Below are 24,792 nucleotides of genomic sequence, written 5' to 3'. Positions count from 1 at the left end.
CTTTAAGGTGGCAGTAATTAAACCATTACTTAAAAAGCCATCACTTGACCCAGCTATCTTAGCTAATTATAGGCCAATCTCCAACCTTCCTTTTCTCTCAAAGATTCTTGAGAGGGTAGTTGTAAAACAGCTAACTGATCACCTGCAGAGGAATGGTCTATTTGAAGAGTTTCAGTCAGGTTTTAGAATTCATCATAGTACAGAAACAGCATTAGTGAAGGTTACAAATGATCTTCTTATGGCTTTGGACAGTGGACTTATCTCTGTGCTTGTTCTGTTGGACCTCAGTGCTGCTTTTGATACTGTTGACCATAAAATTTTATTACAGAGATTAGAGCATGTCATAGGTATTAAAGGCATTGCGCTGCGGTGGTTTGAATCATATTTGTCTAATAGATTACAGTTTGTTCATGTAAATGGGGAATCTTCTTCACAGACTAAAGTTAATTATGGAGTTCCACAAGGTTCTGTGCTAGGACCAATTTTATTCACTTATACATGCTTCCCTTGGGCAGTATTATTAGACGGTATTGCTTAAATTTTCATTGTTACGCAGATGATACCCAGCTTTATCTATCCATGAAGCCAGAGGATACGCACCAATTAGCTAAACTGCAGGATTGTCTTACAGACATAAAGACATGGATGACCTCTAATTTCCTGCTTTTAAACTCAGATAAAACTGAAGTTATTGTACTTGGCCCCACAAATCTTAGAAGCATGGTGTCTAACCAGATCGTTACTCTGGATGGCATTTCCCTGATCTCTAGTAATACTGTGAGAAATCTTGGAGTTATTTTTGATCAGGATATGTCATTCAAAGCGCATATTAAACAAATATGTAGGACTGCCTTTTTGCATTTACGCAATATCTCTAAAATCAGAAAGGTCTTGTCTCAGAGTGATGCTGAAAAACTAATTCATGCATTTGTTTCCTCTAGGCTGGACTATTGTAATTCATTATTATCAGGTTGTCCTAAAAGTTCCCTAAAAAGCCTTCAGTTGGTTCAGAATGCTGCAGCTAGAGTACTGACGGGGACTAGCAGGAGAGAGCATATCTCACCCGTGTTGGCCTCCCTTCATTGGCTTCCTGTTGATGCTAGAATAGAATTTAAAATTCTTCTTCTTACTTATAAGGTTTTGAATAATCAGGTCCCATCTTATCTTAGGGACCTCATAGTACCATATTACCCCATTAGAGCGCTTCGCTCTCAGACTGCGGGCTTACTTGTAGTTCCTAGGGTTTGTAAGAGTAGAATGGGAGGCAGAGCCTTCAGCTTTCAGGCTCCTCTCCTGTGGAACCAGCTCCCAATTCAGATCAGGGAGACAGATACCCTCTCTACTTTTAAGATTAGGCTTAAAACTTTCCTTTTCGCTAAGGCTTATAGTTAGGGCTGGATCGGGTGACCCTGGACCATCCCTTGGTTATGTTGCTTTAGACGTAGACTGTGTTTCATAATTATTGTATGGCCTTGCCTTGCAATGTGGAGCGCCTTGGGGCAACTGTTTGTTGTGATTTGGCGCTATACAAGAAAAAAGTTGATTGATTGATTGATCACTAATTGAAGAAAATAAGAACAACCCCAGGTTTCTTTTCAGCACTGTAGCCAGGCTGACAAAGAGTCAGAGCTCTATTGAGCTGAGTATTCCATTAACTTTAACTAGTAATGACTTCATGACTTTCTTTGCTAACAAAATTTTAACTATTAGAGAAAAAATTACTCATAACCATCCCAAAGACGTATCGTTATCTTTGGCTGCTTTCAGTGATGCCGATATTTGGTTAGACTCTTTCTCTCCGATTGTTCTGTCTGAGTTATTTTCATTAGTTACTTCATCCAAACCATCAACATGCTTATTAGACCCCATTCCTACCAGGCTGCTCAAGGAAGCCCTACCATTATTTAATGCTTCGATCTTAAATATGATCAATCTATCTTTGTTAGCTGGCTATGTACCACAGGCTTTTAAGGTGGCAGTAATTAAACCATTACTTAAAAAGCCATCACTTGACCCAGCTATCTTAGCTAATTATAGGCCAATCTCTAACCTTCCTTTTCTCTCAAAAATTCTTGAAAGGGTAGTTGTAAAACAGCTAACTGATCATCTGCAGAGGAATGGTCTATTTGAAGAGTTTCAGTCAGGTTTTAGAATTCATCATAGTACAGAAACAGCATTAGTGAAGGTTACAAATGATCTTCTTATGGCCTCGGACAGTGGACTCATCTCTGTGCTTGTTCTGTTAGACCTCAGTGCTGCTTTTGATACAGTTGACCATAACATTTTATTACAGAGATTAGAGCATGCCATAGGTATTAAAGGCACTGCGCTGCGGTGGTTTGAATCATATTTGTCTAATAGATTACAATTTGTTCATGTAAATGGGGAATCTTCTTCACAGACTAAAGTTAATTATGGAGTTCCACAAGGTTCTGTGCTAGGACCAATTTTATTCACTTTATACATGCTTCCCTTAGGCAGTATTATTAGACGGTATTGCTTAAATTTTCATTGTTACGCAGATGATACCCAGCTTTATCTATCCATGAAGCCAGAGGACACACACCAATTAGCTAAACTGCAGGATTGTCTTACAGACATAAAGACATGGATGACCTCTAATTTCCTGCTTTTAAACTCAGATAAAACTAAAGTTATTGTACTTGGCCCCACAAATCTTAGAAACATGGTGTCTAACCAGATCCTTACTCTGGATGGCATTACCCTGACCTCTAGTAATACTGTGAGAAATCTTGGATTCATTTTTGATCAGGATATGTCATTCAAAGCGCATATTAAACAAATATGTAGGACTGCTTTTTTGCATTTACGCAATATCTCTAAAATCAGAAAGGTCTTGTCTCAGAGTGATGCTGAAAAACTAATTCATGCATTTATTTCCTCTAGGCTGGACTATTGTAATTCATTATTATCAGGTTGTCCTAAAAGTTCCCTAAAAAGCCTTCAGTTAATTCAAAATGCTGCAGCTAGAGTACTGACGGGGACTAGAAGGAGAGAGCATATCTCACCCATATTGGCCTCTCTTCATTGGCTTCATGTTAATTCTAGAATAGAATTTAAAATTCTTCTTCTTACTTATAAGGTTTTGAATAATCAGGTCCCATCTTATCTTAGGGACCTCGTAGTACCATATCACCCCAATAGAGCGCTTCGCTCTCAGACTGCAGGCTTACTTGTAGTTCCTAGGGTTTGTAAGAGTAGAATGGGAGGCAGAGCCTTCAGCTTTCAGGCTCCTCTCCTGTGGAACCAGCTCCCAATTCAGATCAGGGAGACAGACACCCTCTCTACTTTTAAGATTAGGCTTAAAACTTTCCTTTTTGCTAAAGCTTATAGTTAGGGCTGGATCAGGTGACCCTGAACCATCCCTTAGTTATGCTGCTATAGACGTAGACTGCTGGGGGGTTCCCATGATGCACTGTTTCTTTCTCTTTTTGCTCTGTATGCACCACTCTGCATTTAATCATTAGTGATCGATCTCTGCTCCCCTCCACAGCATGTCTTTTTCCTGGTTCTCTCCCTCAGCCCCAACCAGTCCCAGCAGAAGACTGCCCCTCCCTGAGCCTGGTTCTGCTGGAGGTTTCTTCCTGTTAAAAGCGAGTTTTTCCTTCCCACTGTAGCCAAGTGCTTGCTCACAGGGGGTCGTTTTGACCGTTGGGGTTTTACATAATTATTGTATGGCCTTGCCTTGCAATATAAAGTGCCTTGGGGCAACTGTTTGTTGTGATTTGGCGCTATATAAAAAAAATTGATTGATTGATTGATAGCGTCATCACTGGAAGTGGGTGCCTGCAACCACGCCTTCTGAGTCTGTTTCGTATTCCACCACGTGAGCCCCGCTTTTTCTTTTTTCCTCTTCGCTTTAAAATAGACCTGCAGTCTTGCGGCAGGTAGATGTCTCTGCGCCGACTTTTGGCGCTGTCATGAAAGGACAGCAGAGTTTCTCGGGAGTATATGATGGTTTGCGCTGGCGTACCCTGTGAGACTTCCACGCACCCGTGTGCACAAGCTGTCGGGGCCCAGCAGGTAACCAGGCAAAGCAGGACGATGTAGGTGTACTAAAGGCCCATAGTGAAAAGCGAAGTCCACAACAGGCGTGTCGTGTGCAGAAATGCAGCACACATTGGATAAAACTTAAAACACTATTAAAAAAAAATTCACTCTCTCATATTGATGAACACAGGGTCAGCAGCTGCCAAGCCGTGCCCCCCCGGAAGTCCGGATCTACTTCCTAGCAGACAAATGGAACTTCAGGGTGCTAGTTCATGTCTAATTGTAGCAGCTAAACACAGGAGTTAGCCTCTCCACTGACTTATCTAAAGAAAATTGGCTGTAATGATATGTATTACAAATATTCTTGATGTTTGTTTTGTCCAATCCCTTTTAGGCTCTGAAAATGGAGGCAAAGATGAATACAAATGGCCTTTATTTCTAAATGCAGTATTTTTGTTAAATCCTTTGAATTAGTCTGCACTACAAGCACATATCAGATTTATTTAGACTTCATTGCTGTGGTGTACAGAGGCAAATTTTAGAAATTCTGTCTGTGTTAAAAATATATGGACTTGACTGTAAATAAGCCCTGACATGTAAATTTGGCACCATGGTCTAGAACAGCGGTGACCAAACTATTCCAAAAAGGGCCGAGAGGGTGCAGGTTTTCTTTGCAGCCACTGACTCCAGCAGGTGATTTCACTGATTAACATCACTTTGAGCAGGTGGGATGAGTTCATCAGTGACCCTGCACCGTCTTGGCACTTTCGGGAATAGTTTGGACACCACTGGTCTAGAAGGAGTTTGTGGTACTGCTTGAAAGCAAAACTCCACTTTGGGCCGTTATTGCATGCGTGAGAGAGTGAGAGAGAGAGAGAGAGAGAGGTTTCTTCCAGTCGTCAGGTTTCCTTCCACAGTCAAAAGATAAAGTGCCTTGCAAAAGTATTCGGCCCCTTGTTATTTCACATTTTAATTTATTTATGCCCTTTCAAATACAAAATGTAAATCAAGCTTCAAATACAAAAATTTCTAAAATTATCTTCCTTAAACTCAAAGCAAATCTATACAACTTGATATAAATTAATTAAAAAATATGAAAGCTGAGATGTGTTGCATAAGAAATGGACCTATTTGGTATAATACCTGTAAATAATCAGATTTATTTCCAGTTTGCTTCAGACAAGTCAGGGAATGGATATATGAACATTTCCAAGTCACTGAATATGTCTTAGATTTTATTTACATCAGTTATGAAGAAATACAAACATTATGGCACTCTGTGGGAAATCTGTGTGGAGTGGCAATTCTGGTTGTTCCACAAAGTGTAAATAAGGAGTGCTGAGTAGTATGAAGGTTCTCTTTTTATTCAAGAGCACGGTCTTTCAGTTTGACAAAGTTGTAACTTCACATGTTCTTTAACACTCAGCATATACTACTCATTCAGATCATCATCTGCTTGTTTTATGGTGGTCCACATCCAGTTTAATTGCAAATTACTGCCACTTTCTGTTCTATAATGTGAATCACACAGTACCTCATTCAGATCACAATACAGGAGTAGATTGTCATGTGTAGATGTTGCCATTTTGTGGCTAAAGATAATAATGCAGTATTTTTTTATATATGTCACTTCAAAATATAAGTTGCTGGACCAGCCAGACAAGTGATTTTGATAACTGTGCTCTTGTACATTGAAATTTATCACTATACTCACTACAGACTTTCAGTTTCCTATGTTATCACCCATGCAATGGCTGTGGTATAATGATTCTGAAGCATTCAGTGCTTAGCGAGTAGACTGGACCATCTGTCCCCTTCCCCAAACCTTTGTTGTGTTAACAGCAGTTTGCTTCATTTACATCAAGTAACTTCATTCAATACCTTTAGCAAGCAAGTGAACACGTTATGTCACATATCATTGGATGGTTCAGTCAATGATGATGTCCACTGTACAACTGTAGTCTTTTTTTTTTTTCTCTGGGTATATCCTAGCTGTACTCAGTGCATGTTGGGATAGGCACCAGCACCCCTTATGACCCCCATTGAGAGATAAACAGCAGAAACTGGATGGATGGATGGATGTGATACAGTGTAACATAATAAATACTGTGAACCATAAATGTGACTTATAGTAATATATACTTTTCTGTTTTCCACAGAGATGATTTCATCTTCAAATGTGCATGTTAGAGAAATTATTATTATTATTATGTGTCTCTGTGTTTCACTACAGTGAAAAAGTCATTTCTGGGCTTCAGTAAATCTCTGTGGGGTCCTCTGGAGCTGGTTGAGAAACTTTGTCCTGAAGCAGCAGAGATCTCAGCCTCTGTACGAGATCTGCCTGGACTTAAGTAAGCAAATCATTCATTTACACACAAGTCCTTGCAATACATGATGCCCTACTTAACATCCTGCTGGAGAAACGTGAGCCACGCACTACAGCCACACGTGCGCATCCGATGTGAAAGTGACACCTGAGCAAGAGCAGGGAAGTACCTGAAGTATTTTCACTTCAATGTTACTTTTACTGCCCCCCCGATAATGTGACAAGCATTTGAACAACAAAAATTAATTCAAAAATTCATTTGTAATAAATCAGTATATTATCAGAGTTTGGCAAAATATCACTGATAGTGCAACAATAACTGCTAATGTTTTATGTACGAGGTCTGTTAGAAAAGTATTGTACCTTTTTATTTTTTCAAAAACTATATGGATTTGATTCATATGTTTTTACGTCAGCCAAGCTTGAACCTTCGTGCGCATGTGTGAGTTTTTCCACGCCTGTCGGTTGCGTCATTCGCCTGTGGGCAGGCTTTGAGTGAGCACTGGTCCACCCCTCTCGTCGTTGTTTCATTGCGAGGAAATGGCGGAATGATTTGGGCTATTTTCAATCAGAATTTTTTCAGAAACTGTTAGAGACAGGCAGCTGGAAACCATTCGAAAAATTTATCTGGCTTTCTGTGAAAATTTTACGGGCTTCACAGAGAATAAGGAGTGTTACTACCGCTTTAAGGACGGCCCACAATGGCGCACGGCACGCCGCGCTCCGAGCCGCCATCGAGAGGCAGAAACCACCACATCATTTCTAAACGGATGGCTGTGTGAAGCCGGGACCGTCATGTGCAATTTCTCTGGTTATCACAAGAGCTGGACATCAGCCATTTTCCGGCAGATTTCACTTTTAACAAGAGATTTTGTCATGGAAAGCCGCGCGGAGGCTTCGCGCGTCACGACCGATTCGCTGATGAAGCGAGACAAAGGAACACCTCCGTTTCGGAGTGCCAGAGGACAAGCCCAGCTCTCCACAATTTCTCTTATACTCACTCGACTGGTAAGCACTGAAAGCCGAGATAGGCATGTCCCAACTTGTCTTTGTGTGTGTGTGTGTGTGTGTGTGTGTGTGTGTGTGTGTGTGTGTGTGTGTGTGTGTGTGTGTGTGTGTGTGTGTGTGTGTGTGTGTGAGAGACATCAACAGTGTAACATCTTGATGTCTGTCTCTTTCTCTGTCAACAGCGCCTACTTTAATCTGCATCTATGTCTCATATACATAGGAACACATGTCTATTGTCATGGCTAAGGGCTCCTTCACACATAGTGCGAAGATTGGTCGAAGTGCACATGACACAGGAATCGTGTGCAAACCGTGTAAAATTATCCCTACCTCCAACGCCTCGTACACCTGTTGCTACAACTATTTGCGCACACCAGCAGCTGATAGAGTGTGCGCTGTGCGAACCCAACAAACCCTCTTGCGGCAGGTGTCAGCCAAATTCCAGCTGACACCCACGAATATCTAACACCGCTCCCTTCGCACTTAGAAAATGTGTGGCCAGTCGCACTTTTGGCACAACAACACTCTGCAGACAACCATTGTCGTGCTGGCAGTGAAATTTGTCTACGTTCCATACAACTGTGGAGTTGCCGAGATTTGGCCTGCCATCGGCTCCCTCACAACAAGTGTGCATGTGTCGCGTGCTGCCCCAACACGTGCATGCATGTGGTTCGCATGCCCCCCCGCAGGCGAGGCACATCTCATCTGATCACAGAGTGACACCTTGGTCTGTGCTCTGAATGGACAGGGTGTGGCAGCTGTTGAAATTTCAACTTTGTTTTTTGCTTTTCTGTTTTTCTTTTAAATGAATGAAATTAAAAAAAAAAAAAAAAAATCTCTGGTCCTGGACATCAGAGCTGCAGAACACGCACCGTGTTTTGACGGACACATGCGCGTGTGTGCTTGCTGTACTCACATCGAAAAACATAAAAACATATATTGCTTCTGCAGTGGGCTGGAGAGCGCGCACACTGACAGGCTGTTCCAGCTGGACCGGACTGTCAGTTTATGTGGACATGCAGCAGCCGATCTGAATGTCACGTCTGTCTGACAGGACAGTGAGCGGGGCGCCACAGGACCGTATGACAGGCCAACAGTACAACAAATATGCCACATTCAGTCACGTATCAGCAGAAATACACCGTATCAGACGCTGTTTGGTCAGTTATCACACTGCTTTTCTTCTCTTTTTTAGAAAATACGTTTGTCTGCGTGTGTCACAACAACGCACGGAGGGTGTGGCAGGGAATACATGACATCACAAACTTCTGGGGTTGTGATGCTCCAACAGCGGACCTGAGTGCACCACTGGCAGAGGAGCTAAACGGCTTCTTTGCTCGGTTCGGATCTTCCCAACTGCACTCACCTGCTCCTGCCCTCCCCCCGACCCCACCTGTTCCCCGGACTCCACTCACTGTAAAAGAGCATGATGTCAGGCGAGTGCTCCTCGCAGTGAACCCCAGGAAAGATGCTGGCTCAGACGGAGTACCTGGCAAGGTGCTCAGAGCGTGTGCCAACCCTCTTGCCCTCGCCTTCACCGGGATCTTCAACCTCTCCCTGGACCAAGCAGTCATCCCTTCCTGCCTGAAAACCCCCACCATAATCCCGGTGCCGAAAAAGTCTCCCATCACCAGCCTGAATGATTACCGCCTGGTGGCCCTCACTCCGGTAATCATGAAGTGCTTTGGGAGACTGGTTCTTCAGCACATCAAGGCCCACCTCCCCCCAGACCTCGACCCTCACCAGTTTGCAGGGCAAACAGATCCACAGAGGACGCCATCGTCGTAGCTCTCCACTCTGCTCTAAACCACCTGGAGCAGCCACAGAGCTACGTCCGAATGCTCTTTGTGGATTATAGTTCTGCCTTCAACACAATAATCCCGGATAGATTTACCACAAAACTGGTCACTCTTGGCTTCCACCCTCTCACATGCGCCTGGATTAAAGACTTTCTTTCCAACCGTCCCCAGACTGTGAGACTCAGCCCTCACCTCTCCTGCACCCGCATGCTGAGCATCGGCTCTCCACAGGGCTGCTTGCTGAGCCCCCTCCTCTACTGCCTCTACATGTACGACTGCAGACCGGCCCACAAGAATAACCTTATCATCAACTTTGCAGACGATACCACGGTGGTCAGTCTCATCTCTGGAGGTGATGAGGCTGCCTACAGAGAGGAGATCCGGCAGCTGGCAGCCTGGTGCTCAGAGAACAACCTTGCTCTGAACACTAGGAAGACCAGAGAAATCATCATTGACTTCAGGAAACACCGCACCAACCCACCCCCCTTCTCATCAACGGCGAGTGTGTGGAAAGGGTCCACACCTTCAGGTATCTCGGCGTTCTCATCTCAGACTGCATCTCCTGGTCCAACAACATCTCTATCCTCAAGAAGGCTCAGCAGCGGCTACACTTCCTGAGAGTCCTCAGGAAGTACAACCTCAACACCAACCTGCTGCTGGCCTTCTACCGCTCATCCATTGCGAGCCTGCTGACATACTGCGTCACAGTATGTTTTGGCAGCTCCACCGCTGCTGACAGGGAGAGAATGCAGAGGGTTGTTAAGGCAGCACAGAAGATCATCGGCCGGCCTCTCCCCTCCCTGTTGGACATTTACACCTCCCGCTGCCTCAGCAGAGCCAAAGCGATCTCCAAAGACTGCTTTCACCCTGGCTCTGCCCTGTTTGACCTGATGTCCTCAGGGAGGCGCTACAGGCTCACAAGGACAAAAACAAACAGACTGAAAAACAGTTTCTTCCCCAAAGCCATAACCACATTGAACTCTATCATGCACTTATCCTCCTCGTGCAATCATAACCATGTGCAATAACCCAATCACCCATAGACAATATACATTTCTGTGCAATATATTTATATCCTAGCTGCACCTTGCACTAGTGTCAATTGTACGAGGTCTATTAGAAAAGTATCCGACCTTATTTTTTTTTTTCAAAAACCATATGGATTTGAATCACGTGTGATTGCGTCAGCCAAGCTTGAACCTTCGTGCGCATGCATGAGTTTTTTCATGCCTGTCGGTTGCGTCATTCACCTGTGAGCAGGCTTTGAGTGAGGAGTGGTCCACCCCTCTCGTCGTTTTTTTCATTGTTTAGGAATGGCTCAGAGACTGCCGCTTTGCTTGATCAAAATTTTTTCAGAAACTGTGAGGGACATCAAAGTGGACACCATTCGAGAAATTCAGATGGTTTTTGGTGAACATTTTAGGGACTTCAAAGAGATTACGGAGTGTTACTGTCGCTTTAAGGACGTCCCATAGCGACTAGTGGTGCGCGACACTCCAAAGCTGCCATTGACAGGCTGAGCGACCATTTCATTTCTAAACGGATGGCTGTATGGATCCGTGACCATCGTGTGCATTTTCTCTGGTTATCACAAGAGCTGGACATCAACCATTTTCTGGCAGATTTCACTTTTAACAAGAGATTTTGTCATGGAAAGCCGAGCGGAGGCTTCACGCGTCACGATGGATTCGCTACTGGAGCGAGACAAAACCACCTCCGTTTTGGTCTCATAGGACGGCTTTGAGATGGCGTTCAGACAGCTGTCGGTGGTTTTTCCATCGAGTGATTATCCGAGAAATTGTGGATGTGCCTGGACATGCCAGAACATGTCCTGTGAGGCTTCATCACGGCGTTGCTTTGCGCCATGCGGCACCGCCGCAACGTGCAAAGCCTCTGCTCCTCTTTCCATGACAAAAACTCGTGTAACAGTGGAATGTGCCGTTCATTTCCAAACTGGACGCTGTGTTTTATCCGGGATGTCATCTGGCTAGCACAGGAATTGTGAAAAGACGTAGACATCAGCACTTTATCGACACATTGAGACAGACGTGCGGAGGAAACTCACTCAAAGCCTGCACACAGGCGAATGACGCAACCAACAGGCGTGAAAAAACTGACACATGCGCACGAAGGTTCAAGCTTAGCTGACGTAATCACACGTGATTCAAATCCATATGGTTTTTGAAAAAAATAATAAGGTCGGATACTTTTCTAATAGACCTCGTATATATATTTTTTCCTACATTGTTGAATTTTTCTTTATATCTTGTTTTTGATACATACTCTTGCACTATTTTCATCTCTTTTTTTTTTGCACTATTTTTATTCTATTTTATTGCACTGCAACTGGATGACCCTAATCTCGTTGTACCAATGTATAATGACAATAAAAGGCATTCTGATTCTGATTCTGCTTGTTGATTTTAGCCATTTCACACTCCTGTTAAGAGACAGTGATTGTAGTGTAGTGGTAAAGTTTCCATCTGGTAATCAGGACACGCAGGTTCAAATCACGTGAGTGGTGTTTTTTGTTTTTTTTAACCATGGTTGTTTAACTGTGGGATTCTGTATTGCATCCCCCTTTATGTATTATTTATATCAACTCAGTGATATTCACTAATTATACAGCTGGTTTTTATTTCATTTTCCTCCACATCAGCAGTGCAGTATGGTGCGGCTCATCCCATGAACACAATGCGAGCAGCTGCAGCAGCTCACAGTGTTTCTGCTCGACAGACACCGTCATGTGCATGAAACGTTGCACTGGCGTCGTGTATGCCTGCCCGTCGGCACGATGTTTCGTGGTGCGCTCATACGAGTGTACCGCCGTGTCACCCTGAAGTTGTACACAAATAGACCAAATTCACAGTATGTATGAAAGGGCCCTTAACAAAAGCTGATAGGGTCACCATTCCATCGGTCAAATCCTCTGCTTGTGTACTGTTGAATTCTTCAATTACAGAGAAGGTTATGTATATTATAATAGCGAAGTGGCCTCTGTGTGCATGTGTATGGCTTCGATCACAAAAAAATCAGGGAGAGCTGACATTTGCCATTTAGTATGCTTATGTATTTTGGGTCAAAGATGAACACTGCAAAAACAAAAAATATTGATAGGACTAATATTTTTACAGAAGCTATATATTATCTAGCAACACTGAACAATAGGGCTGTTCATGTTATATAGGGAAAAAAAAGTTGTGAGAGACTTCGGGCCACATGTTGTTTTTGTTCCACTTGGGGTTTTATAGGTGCAGACCAAATTTGAACTCAGAAAAGTGGTGGCTGATTGGTCATCCAGAGGAGAACTTTACTGGATTACTACATTGCTTGTTTGCGGAAAATTGTTGCTTTGTGGGGGACCCCTAAACAATGTCCGATTACAATAAAATTTGGCACAGATCTTTTATTTTATTAGTGGAACAACAACAACATGTGGCCTAAAGGATTTTGGAACATTTGACATTTTGAACAGGTCTACTGAACAATGAACACTAATATTTACATTCTGGATTCATACACAAATCCAGCAGGGGGCTGAAAATCATCTATATATTTAAATGCGTGAGTGTGTTATTTTATATAGTAAGTTCGATGTAAGTACATAATGTAATTGTAGATACGTCAAATACGTCATGCTTTTCAGAGGTGGTAACAAATAAAAACACATAACGCCTTCAGTAGCACTTCACTTCGCACTGCAAACGCGATCAGCCTGGCTGCTCCATGTGAATATATCTATCTATCATATGACCACTCAACTGATGATCCATATGTCATGTGTCCTTCGGCGCACCGTGTGCTGGACACAGAGGGATGTTAATTCTTGTATTGTCTGCTCTTTATACAAGGAATGAAATATTTTACAAGACGAAATGCAACCCATTTGATCCGTCGTTTCCAACACAGAGCGTCACGTCATCAGGCATCAATTACACATCATAAGAATAATAAGGGGAACTTTATTAATCCAACAGGAAATTGTTTTGCCAGAGTTCCGAAACAGTAACAGTAAATTGTTTTTTCTTGTTTGCTATTTTTTTTTTTCTTTTCTTTATTTTATTACAGTGAGAACAGAATCATTACCAGATTGTCTTACATTTAAACAGTACATTAATTGTTCTTATAATGTTCTGTGCTCTGTCATTAATTTGTCCTTAGACATTTTTGTTGATTTATGTACATTTGTACATCTAATTCCTTCCGCTGCTGTGTGAGAATGATGTGGTCTCACAACTCTAACATGCTCGCAATGTGTTATTGCACGCACACACGAGCGTGCACTGAACCATTGCCACGGGCTCATTCACACCTGTCCGACCGCGTGTCCCTTGCCAATTCGTTTTTTTTTTTGTTTGTTTGTTTGTTTGTTTGTTTTTTCGCCCTTTTTCAGACAGTTTCTGCTTCTTTCATCCACCTTCATGTTATGTCTGAAGGAGCCCTAAAGCCTTCCCAGAAGTGACATTGAGAAGCCTGGTCCAGCTGTGGCTGTGAAATTTCTCTCAATTTGTCAAAATTGAAGAAATCATTTGGATGTGTGTGTCAAAACTTCACAAACCCAAAGGAACGAGCTTAGTTGCTTTTAAAATAAACTTCCAGAATTGCACTCAGTATCTCAAATTATGTGGGTTAAGGGGTGGAACACTATAAATCTTTTCAAATTAAGGTTATTTGGTATAATTGCCATTTACTGTAACTGATTTGCTTCTGAAAATTAATTTGTTTGTGTCTATGTTGTGTTGGTGTAAAGGTTTACTCTAAATTCTTCAGTAGGTCGCACACCTGCCAGTAAGGAAGTGCTCAGAATAATTTTCAGTTACTGTCTGATCCTGAAAAAAATGAGGAAGAGCAGTATTGTTAAAGATACCAAAGAGTTTCCTTTTGTGGTGCTGAGTCAGACTGACAGCTATGTAACAGAGCAGGGTGTTAGTCAGAGCCAAAAAGCTGTCAGAGGACAGCAACTAAAACTGCAACATTTTATTTAAACTTTAGGTATAGACTATTAAAGAAGTGGGCTTATGGCCACATAGTCATAGGTTCAATGCCCCATTCAGACAGGAAAATACTGCATGTGTGGGGAAGGTAGCAAAACAGCTCTTATTACCATCACTAAGGTGCTCCCAAGTTGATACCAATATGCAGTTGAGCACCTCCCATGAGAAAAAGTGATATTTTGAGTGTGTCCCTCAGATGGAAGAGCTCAATATAAGTATGATCCATTTTCATTTTCAGGACTCCATTAGGCAGAGCCAGAGCATGGCTGCGTCTGGCTCTCATGCAGAAGCGTCTGGCTGACTACCTTCGGGTGCTCATCACTAGAAAAGACCTGCTCAGGTACACACATAAGGACACAAATTAGGAGGATTTTCTTTCACCAAAACATCAAATCTAGGCTTGCATCTCAGCTGTACCTACCGGCAAATTGTAGCTGAACTTTAAGGTCTTCTCTTAAGAAAGTCCTCCTCTATACCACTTCATCATGAAGCTGTATGAGTGGTGATACAAAATTCAAACATGCACTATAAACAATTTCTCCAATCACAGTCACAGAAGCCTTTAACGTTTTCTGGGTTGTCTGAGTGTCTTGGTGGCTTTCCTCACTCTTTTCCTTCTTGCACAGTCACTCAGCTTTTGAGAACTGTCTACTCCATACAGATTTACCATAGAGTGCCATACTGTTTGTATTTCTTCATAACTGATGTAAATAAAGTCCAAGATACATTCACTGACTTTGAAATGTTCATGTATCCATCCCCTGACTTGTCTGAACAAAACAGGCAATAAAACTGATCATTTACAGGTGTTAGATCAAAGCGTTCCATTACTTATGTAACCAATCATCTTGGCTTTTATATTTTTTATTAATTTATATCAAGTTGTAGACATTTGCTTTCAGTTTGAGTTTAAGGAAGTTAATTTTAGACATTTAATTTTTTTTAAATTTTTTATTTATTTATTTATTTATTTATTTTTTGTATTTTTCATATTTAAAATGACATAAACAAATTAAATGTGTGAAATAGCAAATGTTCCAATACTTTTGGAGGGCACTGTATGTCAAAAAAAGAGGCAGATCTCTGTGGAAATGTCACATCATCTGTAGCGCACAAACTCCGCATGAGACACCAACACACTCAAGGGCCTCTAAAGCAATTACACAGAAAGGTGTTTTCGCGTCACCTTTGTGGATCGGGCATGTTTTAAGGCGCACAACAGACTCACAACTGTCTCTGTCCTGTGTAAAGGGGGCCTTAATAAGTTGAGGTTCCCATTCCCAACCCCTTACCCACCCACATAGTTGAGGTTGTGGGGAACATGTTAGAAATGGCACTGTCGCACCTTGACGATTTCGCCTGCATATACCGACGTATTAAAAATTTGGTGAATATGCTGGCCTTTGTCTAATAAGTTATGGGTATGTTTTTTATAAGAGCATGATGAAGCATGATCGTATGCGCCGTTGTATGGCAAGGTCATCTAAAAATTTTGTCAATGCGCAATATTTTTGACGCATGCCAGCATATGGGTCATACGTTCCATATACGCAGGCGATAAGTTGTAGGAAAGTTATTCGATTGTTGACACACGTTACTTATAACGTGTAACGTGTTTTGAACCTACGTGTAACTTATATCGAACTTACCTCCAACGCATATTGATGTATGTTGTATTTAATGTGTTCCAGATGACAATAGAACTTACTGAACATGTCAGCTAGTGTATAATGGTGTATTGGCAGCATTTGTGATATGCTGGCTAAGTCATTGTGGTGTGACAGCTGCATAACTTATTTGACGTAGCCAGTGTATTCGCAAAATTTTTCATGTCGACATACGCTGGCTAAATCATCAAGGTGTGACAGGCACTTAAGGAGGCAAGAGAAAGAGTGGGAGGGGCCATGCTATCTGTTATCATTGGATATTTAAGGAGTTCAGTCTACTCTTTATCAAGGGGTTTCTTTAGAGCAGAGGTCTTCAGCTCATTCCAGAAAGGGGCAGAGAGGGTGCTGGTTGTCTTTGCAACCACCCACTCCACCAGGTGATTTCACTGATTAACTGATTCCATCTGCTCAAAGTGAAGTGATAATCTGCTGGAAATTATCAGTATATCATTAACTTTGGGATCTGTACCTAAATGTTTCATATCTGCAGTGATTAAGCCATTACTTAAGAAATCTACCTTGACCCTAGTATATTGAAAAAGTATAGCCCATATCAAATCTATCATTTTGTTCTAAAATACAGGAAATATTGGTTTCACAGCAGCTCATGTACCACTTTACTGAGAATAATCTCTTTGGGCCACTGCAGTCTGCATTTACCATCCCTATTTATCATTCCACTAAGACAGCTGTCACTAAAGTGGTAAATAATCTTCTTCTTGCAGTGGATTCTGATACCACTACAGTTCTGGTGCTGTTAGATGTTAGTGCTGGGTTTGATACAGTGGATCGGAGTATTCTACTCTATAAATTGGAGAATCATTTTGGTATTACTGGGAATGCCCTTGCATGGTTGACATACCTAACCAGTCATTCTCACTGTTTTTTGTACAACAATACTACCTCTAACCTTAGTGACATGAAATTTGGGGTTCCACAGGGGTCCATCATAGCCGTTGCTTTTCTACCTTTATATAGCACCCCTTGGCACATATTGCAGTATTTTGGGATTACCTTTCATTGCTGTGCTGATGATACTCAGTTATACATGTCAATAACTGCTGGTAATCTCAAACACATAAAATCCTTTGAGGATTGTCTTGCATCAGTGAAAAGCTGGATGTCTAGCAGTTTCCTACTTTTGGACTCAGACAAGACTGAAATGATGGTCCTTGGTCCAGTGAAACATCGGCATCAGTTTACTTTGTGTGTTTTTAGGAATCCGCTAGCTTAGCGCAGCTACTAGCTCTTAGCCAGTTTAGCATGGCGGCTTCTCCTGTCTCTCCCGCACTTTTCTGCTCAGGATGTGAAATGTTTAGTTATTCCTCGGCCTCCTTTAGCAGTAATGGTACTTGTAACAAGTGTAGCTTATTTGTAGCTTTGGAGGCCAGGCTGGGCGAATTGGAGACTCGGCTCCGCACCTTGGAAAATCCTACAGCTAGCCAGGCCCCTGTAGTTGGTGCGGACCAAGGTAGCTTAGCCGCCATTAGCTGTCCCTCAGCAGATCCCGAGCAGCCGGGAAAGCAGGCCGGCTGGGTGACTGTGAGGAAGAAGCGTAGGAAGAAGCGTAGTCCTAAACAGAAGCCCCCTGTACACCACCAACCCGTTCACATCTCTAACCGTTTTTCCCCACTCTGCGACACACCCGCCGCGGATCAAACTCTGGTTATTGGCGACTCTGTTTTGAGAAATGTGAAGTTAGCGACACCAGCAACCATAGTCAAATGTCTTCCGGGGGCCAGAGCAGGCGACATTGATGGAAATTTGAAACTGCTGGCTAAGGCTAAGCGTAAATTTGGTAAGATTGTAATTCACGTCGGCAGTAATGACACCCAGTTACGCCAGTCGGAGGTCACTAAAATTAACATTGAATCGTGTGTAACTTTGCAAAAACAATGTCGGACTCTGTAGTTTTCTCTGGGCCCCTCCCCAATCGGACCGGGAGTGACATGTTTAGCCGCATGTTCTCCTTGAATTGCTGTCTGTCTGAGTGGTGTCCAAAAAATGAGGTGGGCTTCATAGATAATTGACAAAGCTTCTGGGGAAAACCTGGTCTTGTTAGGAGAGACAGCATCCATCCCACTTTGGATGGAGCAGCTCTCCTTTCTAGAAATCTGGCCAATTTTATTAAACCCTCCAAACCGTGACTATCCAGGGTTGGGACCAGGAAGCAGAGTTGTAGTCTTACACACCTCTCTGCAGCTTCTCTCCCCCTGCCGTCCCCCCAATACCCCATCCCCGTAGAGACGGTGCCTGCTCCCAGACCACCAATAACCACTAAAAATCTATTAAAGCATAAAAATTCAAAAAGAAAAAATAATATAGCACCTTCAACTGCACGACAGACTAAAAAGGTTAAATGTGGTTTATTAAACATTAGGTCTCTCTCTTCTAAGTCCGTGTTAGTAATGATATAATAATTGATCAACATATTGATTTATTCTGCCTTACAGAAACCTGGTTACAGCAGGATGAATATGTTAGTTTAAATGAGTCAACACCCCCGAGTCACACTAACTGTCAGAATGCTCGTAGCACGGGCCGAGGGGGAGGATTAGCAGCAATCTTCCACTCCAGCTTATTAATTAATCAAAAACCCAGACAGAGCTTTAATTCATTTGAAAGCTTGACTCTTAGTCTTGTCGATCCAAAAGGGAAGTCCCAAAAACCAGTTTTATTTGTTGTTATCTGTCGTCCACCTGGTCGTTACTGTGAGTTTCTTTGTGAATTTTCAAACCTTTTGTCTAACTTAGTGCTTAGCTCAGATAAGATAATTATAGTGGGCGATTTTAACATCCACATAGATGCTGAGAATGACAGCCTCAACACTGCATTTAATCTATTATTAGACTCAATTGGCTTCGCTCAAAATGTAAATGAGTCCACTCACTACTTTAACCATACTTTAGATCTTGTTCTGACTTATGGTATGGAAATTGAAGACTTAACAGTATTCCCTGAAAACCCCCTGTTGTCTGATCATTTCTTAATAACATTTACATTTACTTTAATGGACTACCCAGCAGTGGGGAATAAGTTTCATTACAGTAGAAGTCTTTCAGAAAGCGCTGTAACTAGGTTTAAGGATATGATTCCTTCTTTGTTATGTTCTCCAATGCCATATACCAACACAGTGCAGAGTAGCTACCTAAACTCTGTGAGTGAGATAGATTATCTCGTCAATAGTTTTACATCCTCATTGAGCACAACTTTGGATGCTGTAGCTCCTCTGAAAAAGAGAGCCTTAAATCAGAAGTGCCTGACTCCGTGGTATAACTCTCAAACTCGCAGCTTAAAGCAGATAACCCGTAAGTTGGAGAGGAAATGGCATCTCACTAATTTAGAAGATCTTCACTTAGCCTGGAAAAATAGTCTGTTGCTCTACAAAAAAGCCTTCTGTAAAGCTAGGACATCTTACTACTCATCACTAATTGAAGAAAATAAGAACAACCCCAGATTTCTTTTCAGCACTGTAGCCAGGCTGACAAAGAGTCAGAGCTCTATTGAGCTGAGTATTCCTTTAACTTTAACTAGTAATGACTTCATGACTTTCTTTGCTAATAAAATTTTAACTATTAGAGAAAAAATTAGTCATAACCATCCCAAAGACATATCGTTATCTTTGGCTGCTTTCAGTGATGCTGGTATTTGGTTAGACTCTTTCTCTCCGATTGTTCTGTCTGAGTTATTTTCATTGTTACTTCCTCCAACCATCAACATGTCTATTAGACCCCATTCCTACCAGGCTGCTCAAGGAAGCCCTACCATTAATTAATGCTTTTATCTTAAATATGATCAATCTATCTTTATCAGTTGGCTATGTACCACAGGCTTTTAAGGTGGCAATAATTAAACCATTACTTAAAAAGCCATCACTTGACCCAGCTATCTTAGCTAATTATAGGCCAAACTCCAACCTTCCTTGATTCTTGAAAGGGTAGTTGTAAAACAGCTAACTGATCATCTGCAGAGGAATGGTCTAATGGAAGAGTTTCAGTCAGGTTTTAGAATTCATCATAGTACAGAAACAGCATTAGTGAAGGTTACAAATGATCTTCTTATGGCCTCAGACAGTGGACTATCTCTGTGCTTGTCCTGTTAGGCCTCAGTGCTGCTTTTGATACTGTTGACCATAAAATTTTATTACAGAGATTAGAGCATGCCATAGGTATTAAAGGCACTGTGCTGCGGTGGTTTGAATCATATTTATCTAATAGGTTACAATTTGTTCATGTAAATGGGGAGTCTTCTTCACAGACTAAAGTTAATTATGGAGTTCCACAAGGTTCTGTCCTAGGACCAATTTTATTCACTGTACGTGCTTCCTTTAGGCAGTATTATTAGAAAGCATTGCTTAAATTTTCATTGTTACGCAGATGATACCCAGCTTTATCTATCCATGAAGCCAGAGGACACACACCAATTAGTTAAACTGCAGGAATATCTTACAGACATAAAGACATGGATGACCTCTAATTTCCTGCTTTTAAATTCAGATAAAACTGAAGTTATTGTACTTGGCCCCACAAATCTTAGAAACATGGTGTCTAAACAGATCCTTACTCTGGATGGCATTACCCTGACCTCCAGTAATACTGTGAGAAATCTTGGAGTCATTTTTGATCAGGATATGTCCTTCAATGCGCATATTAAACAAATATGTAGGACTGCTTTTTGCATTTGCGCAATATCTCTAAATTAAAAGGTCTTGTCTCAGAGTGGATGCTGAAAAACTAATTCATGCATTTATTTCCTCTAGCTGGACTTATTTGTAATCATTATTATCAGGTGTCCTAAAAGTTCCCTGAAAAGCCTTCAGTTAATTTCAAAATGCTGCAGCTAGAGTACTGACGGGGACTAGAAGGAGAGAGCATATTTCACCCATATTGGCCTCTCTTCACTGGCTTCCTGTTAATTCTAGAATAGAATTTAAATTTCTTCTTCTTACTTATAAGGATTTGAATAATCAGGTCCCATCTTATCTTAGGGACCTCATAGTACCATATCACCCCAATAGAGCGCTTCGCTCTCAGACTGCAGGCTTACTTGTAGTTCCTAGGTTTTTAAGAGTAGAATGGGAGGCAGAGCCTTCAGCTATTAGGCTCCTCTCCTGTGGAACCAGCTCCCAATTCGGATCAGCCACAGCATGTCTTTTTCCTGATTCTCTCCCCTCAGCCTCAACCAGTCCCAGCAGAAGACTGCCCCTCCCTGAGCCCTGGTTCTGCTGGAGGTTTCTTCCTGTTAAAAGGCAGTTTTTTCCTTCCACTGTCGCGCAAGGTGCTTGCTCACAGGGGGGTCGTTTTGACCGTTGGGGTTTTTCTGTAATTATTGTATGGCTTTTGCCTTACAGTATAAAGTGCTTTGGGCAACTGTTTGTGTGTGATTTGGCGCTATATAAATAAAATTGATTTGATTTGATTTGAATTTGACCAGCTAACGCTTAGCCTAGGCTTGTGTGTCATACATCACACTGACAAAGTGAGGAACCTTGGGGTGATTTTTGATCCTTCTTTGTCCTTTGAGCTACACATTAGAGATATTACGAAGACTGCTTTCTTCCACTTGCAGAATATAGCAAAGCTCCGTCCCATCCTGTCTATGGCTGATGCAGAGACCCTGATCCATGCATTTGTTTCTTCTAGTTCGGACTACTACAGTGTTTCTATTTGCTGGTGTACCGTGGTCCGACATTAGGGTCTCCAGTTAGTTCTTCTCATTTATGGATGATGGAGGCTGCTGTGCTCATTTGGACTTTCAATGCAGCAGAAAATGTTTCTGTACCCTTCCCAAGATTTGTGCCTTGAGACAATCCTGTCTCAGAGGTCTACAGACAGTTCCTTTGACTTCATGCTTGGTTTGTGCTCTGACCTACACTGTCAACTGTGGGACCTTATATATAGACAGGTGTGTGTCTTTCCAAATCGTGTCCAGTCAACTGAATTACCCCAGATGGACTCTAATTAAGTTGTAGAAACTTTCAAGGATGATCAGTGGAAAACAGGATGCATCTGAGGTTTCAGGGTTCATGGCAAGATTGAACAGAATGATGGATACAGAATGCAGACTCACAAAAACAGGAGGTTGGAGTAAAAAAACAAGGCTTTATCTTGGAACACAGAGCACAGATACGGTACACGGGTATTCAGTCAGCGTGGCAAAGGTAATAGGCAGACGTGAGGCTGAGGCCTGGTCAGAGAGCAAGCTGGTTCAGAGGCACAGAAACATGTTGTCGGGGCTGCGGCAAAAACAGAGTCAAAAACAAGCAAGGTCCTAAAGCACAGTCCATCCAAATTCAGAGGTTGTGGCAGAAAACAAGGTCGAGCACGAAGCAGGGTCAAACATGGAAGAGCGGACGATTATGGATGAAACAAGGGTTAAACAAGGCTGGTGCACAGCCATTAAGGCGTGTGTTTCCTAACAAACATAATGCTGCCAGACCTCTCACTGAAATGTAACCTGTGGACTTCAGCGCTAACAAAATAGACAGCACCAAGAAACTGAAATTGGTCCATCACTAACTTTGCTTATGTCTATGAGCACCAGTGTTGCCACAGTTACTTTGAAAAAGTAACTTACTTTACTGATTACTCAATTTTAAAAGTAACTAAATTAGATTACTAGTTACTTTATTAGTTACTTTCAGCAGCTGCTGACAACACCCCCTGCCTCCTCAACATGAAAATGATAACCAGTTTTGCCAATACTCACTTTATAGTCACCCTTCCTTGACTTCAATGGACATAAATACTTCTTTTATAAAAAATAAAATAAAGACATCTTTCTCGACCTCATATTAAATTTTGACAGCACTGTAACAGTAAAACTTACAATTTATAATCTACGTTGTTTATAAATGCAACTTAAATTTTTCTAACATTTTTCTAACATTTTAATTCTTTCTCGGCATTTTAATTGTTAAAATTATTATTATAGTATTAGTAGTATGAAAAATGGTCTTCAAAAGTGGACCTTTAATATAGGGGTATGGAGGAGGGAGCACACCCTCTCCCTTTCCGCCTGGATTCACCCCTGGTTTAACGTGTATTTATGGAAAAAGCAAATCATGTCATCCTCAGAAAGAGACCTTAGGGGCATTTGGGTGGGGAAAAAACAAGCATTGTTAATGCGTGCGCATCAGCTGTTTTTAGTGAGGACCCACACGGAGCGGGACAGAGTTTTAAAGAAAAAAATGTAAAAATGTCTTAGTAAAAAGCTCCGTGCAGGTGTGCTGCCGTCACCGCGCTTTGAGAGACAACAACTGTTCTCAACTCAGAGCTGCGCTGCAGAAAACAGATGAAAAGCTCGCAGCATCAAACGCTTCTTTGGCGAAGCGGGCAGTTCCATCGAACTGCGACCTCCGCCTCTCACAGGCTGCCGCGATCAACCCACAATACAAACACACATTGAGAGGTTAACATCACGCTGCTGTAAAGGAGTATTGGATGTCTAGTATCGGAGCAGTTTTATGATTACAAGTACATACATACGGGATCGGGCCGATACCCAATACTGGTATCGGGATCGGTGCTTCCCTAAAGCAGACAGAAATAAACTGAAAGGTTAATCCAAAACATAAATGCAAAAAATCTACACATGGAAGGAACAAAAACAAAACCAGAAAAAAAGCAAAAGTGAGAACTGAAGAGTGATCAACAAGAAAAGAGCAGAAAGTAGAAGGGAACCCACATGTGACAGAAGTATGGCAAACAGAAATTGCAAGCAATGACTACCATGGTAAATGCACAAAATCAAACCAGTGACTAAAGTAACCATAAACTGAAAATCAAAGACAGCGGATTGAAGACAGGGGGCATGGACATAGACAAAACCCAGATGAAAACCCAGAAATGGGGCAGATCATGACAAAGCTCAATTTTGAGCTGCATAGCTAAGGCTGTGAATACGTGTGAATTTCTTAGGGTTTTTTCCATTATTATTATTGTTATTATTATTATTAATAAATTTGCAAAAAAAAAAAAAAAAAATTTCACATTGCCATTATGGGGTAGAATTTTTCATCCATTTTGAAAAAAGGCTGCAACATAAAATGTGGAAAAGGTGAAGTGTTGTGAATACTTTCAGGATGCACTGTATCATACGATAACTTGTTTAATTTAATTAAGTTACTATAGAAATGATTGTAACGGATCAGGTTATTCTTTGTTTTAAATCATTTTGAGCTTGATGTAACATAGAAAGGTGCAGAAAGAAAAGATTATTTTGTATTATTATCCTTGTTGCATGTATTTGACATATTAAGATGTTGAATATGATAAATTATCCATCCTAATATGTTACTAATAATGATACGACATCATCCAGCCTTGTGTGGATCTACTGTTTGTCTGCCCACAGTGATTTCTATGAGTGTTCAGCACTGATACTGGAAGAGGAGGGTGCAGTGATTGTGGGTCTGCTAGTGGGACTAAATGTTATTGATGCCAACCTATGTGTTAAAGGCGAGGATCTGGACTCTCAGGTAAGCCCAAAAACTGTTGAATCAACTCAAAGATCACAGTTAATATCAGGTACTAGCATGTTGCTCGTGGGGATCCACGGACTATAGCTTGGGTAGTGTTTGTAAAATAGGTAGCTGACATTTTTCAAGGGTGGTAATAAATTAAGCAAAGTTTCTATAATAAGTTGGAATGGTGTGTGAGTCCAGAATGCTTTTAGAACGTTACACAACAATTTATTGAAGAAGAGCTAAACCATTTTATTTCCTGTTATATAATTTTATTAATGTTAATTTACTGTCTTAATGTAGTTCTAAATTGTTTAGTTTCTTGTTGCCATATACACACTATTATTATCATTATCAGTATTATTATTATAATTATATTTTATTACTACTTCTATTTTGTCATTTGATTTTTAAGTAGACCACAATGGAAATAAGTGGTTTCACTATGTTGTGTCATTCATGTATTTTTAACGTATTTACAATTATATTATGTACTTACGTTGAACTTACTCAATAAAATCAC

At 41.4% G+C, this 24,792-nt stretch overlaps 1 protein-coding gene across 1 annotated transcript in view; it reads left to right on the top strand.

Annotated features, from left to right (window-relative positions):
* Positions 1–24,792, top strand: part of rufy2 (RUN and FYVE domain containing 2) — a 128,999-nt gene that overhangs the window by 19,634 nt on the left and 84,573 nt on the right. The window contains 3 exon segments of the mRNA XM_034187447.1: positions 6,245–6,362; positions 14,377–14,478; positions 24,161–24,284. Of these exon segments, the coding sequence (XP_034043338.1) occupies positions 6,245–6,362; positions 14,377–14,478; positions 24,161–24,284 (344 nt within the window).

This window comes from Thalassophryne amazonica, chromosome 2 (assembly GCF_902500255.1).
Source record: "Thalassophryne amazonica chromosome 2, fThaAma1.1, whole genome shotgun sequence".
Classification (NCBI taxonomy): Eukaryota; Metazoa; Chordata; class Actinopteri; order Batrachoidiformes; family Batrachoididae; genus Thalassophryne; species Thalassophryne amazonica.
This window is presented reverse-complemented; position numbering and strand designations above follow the sequence as displayed.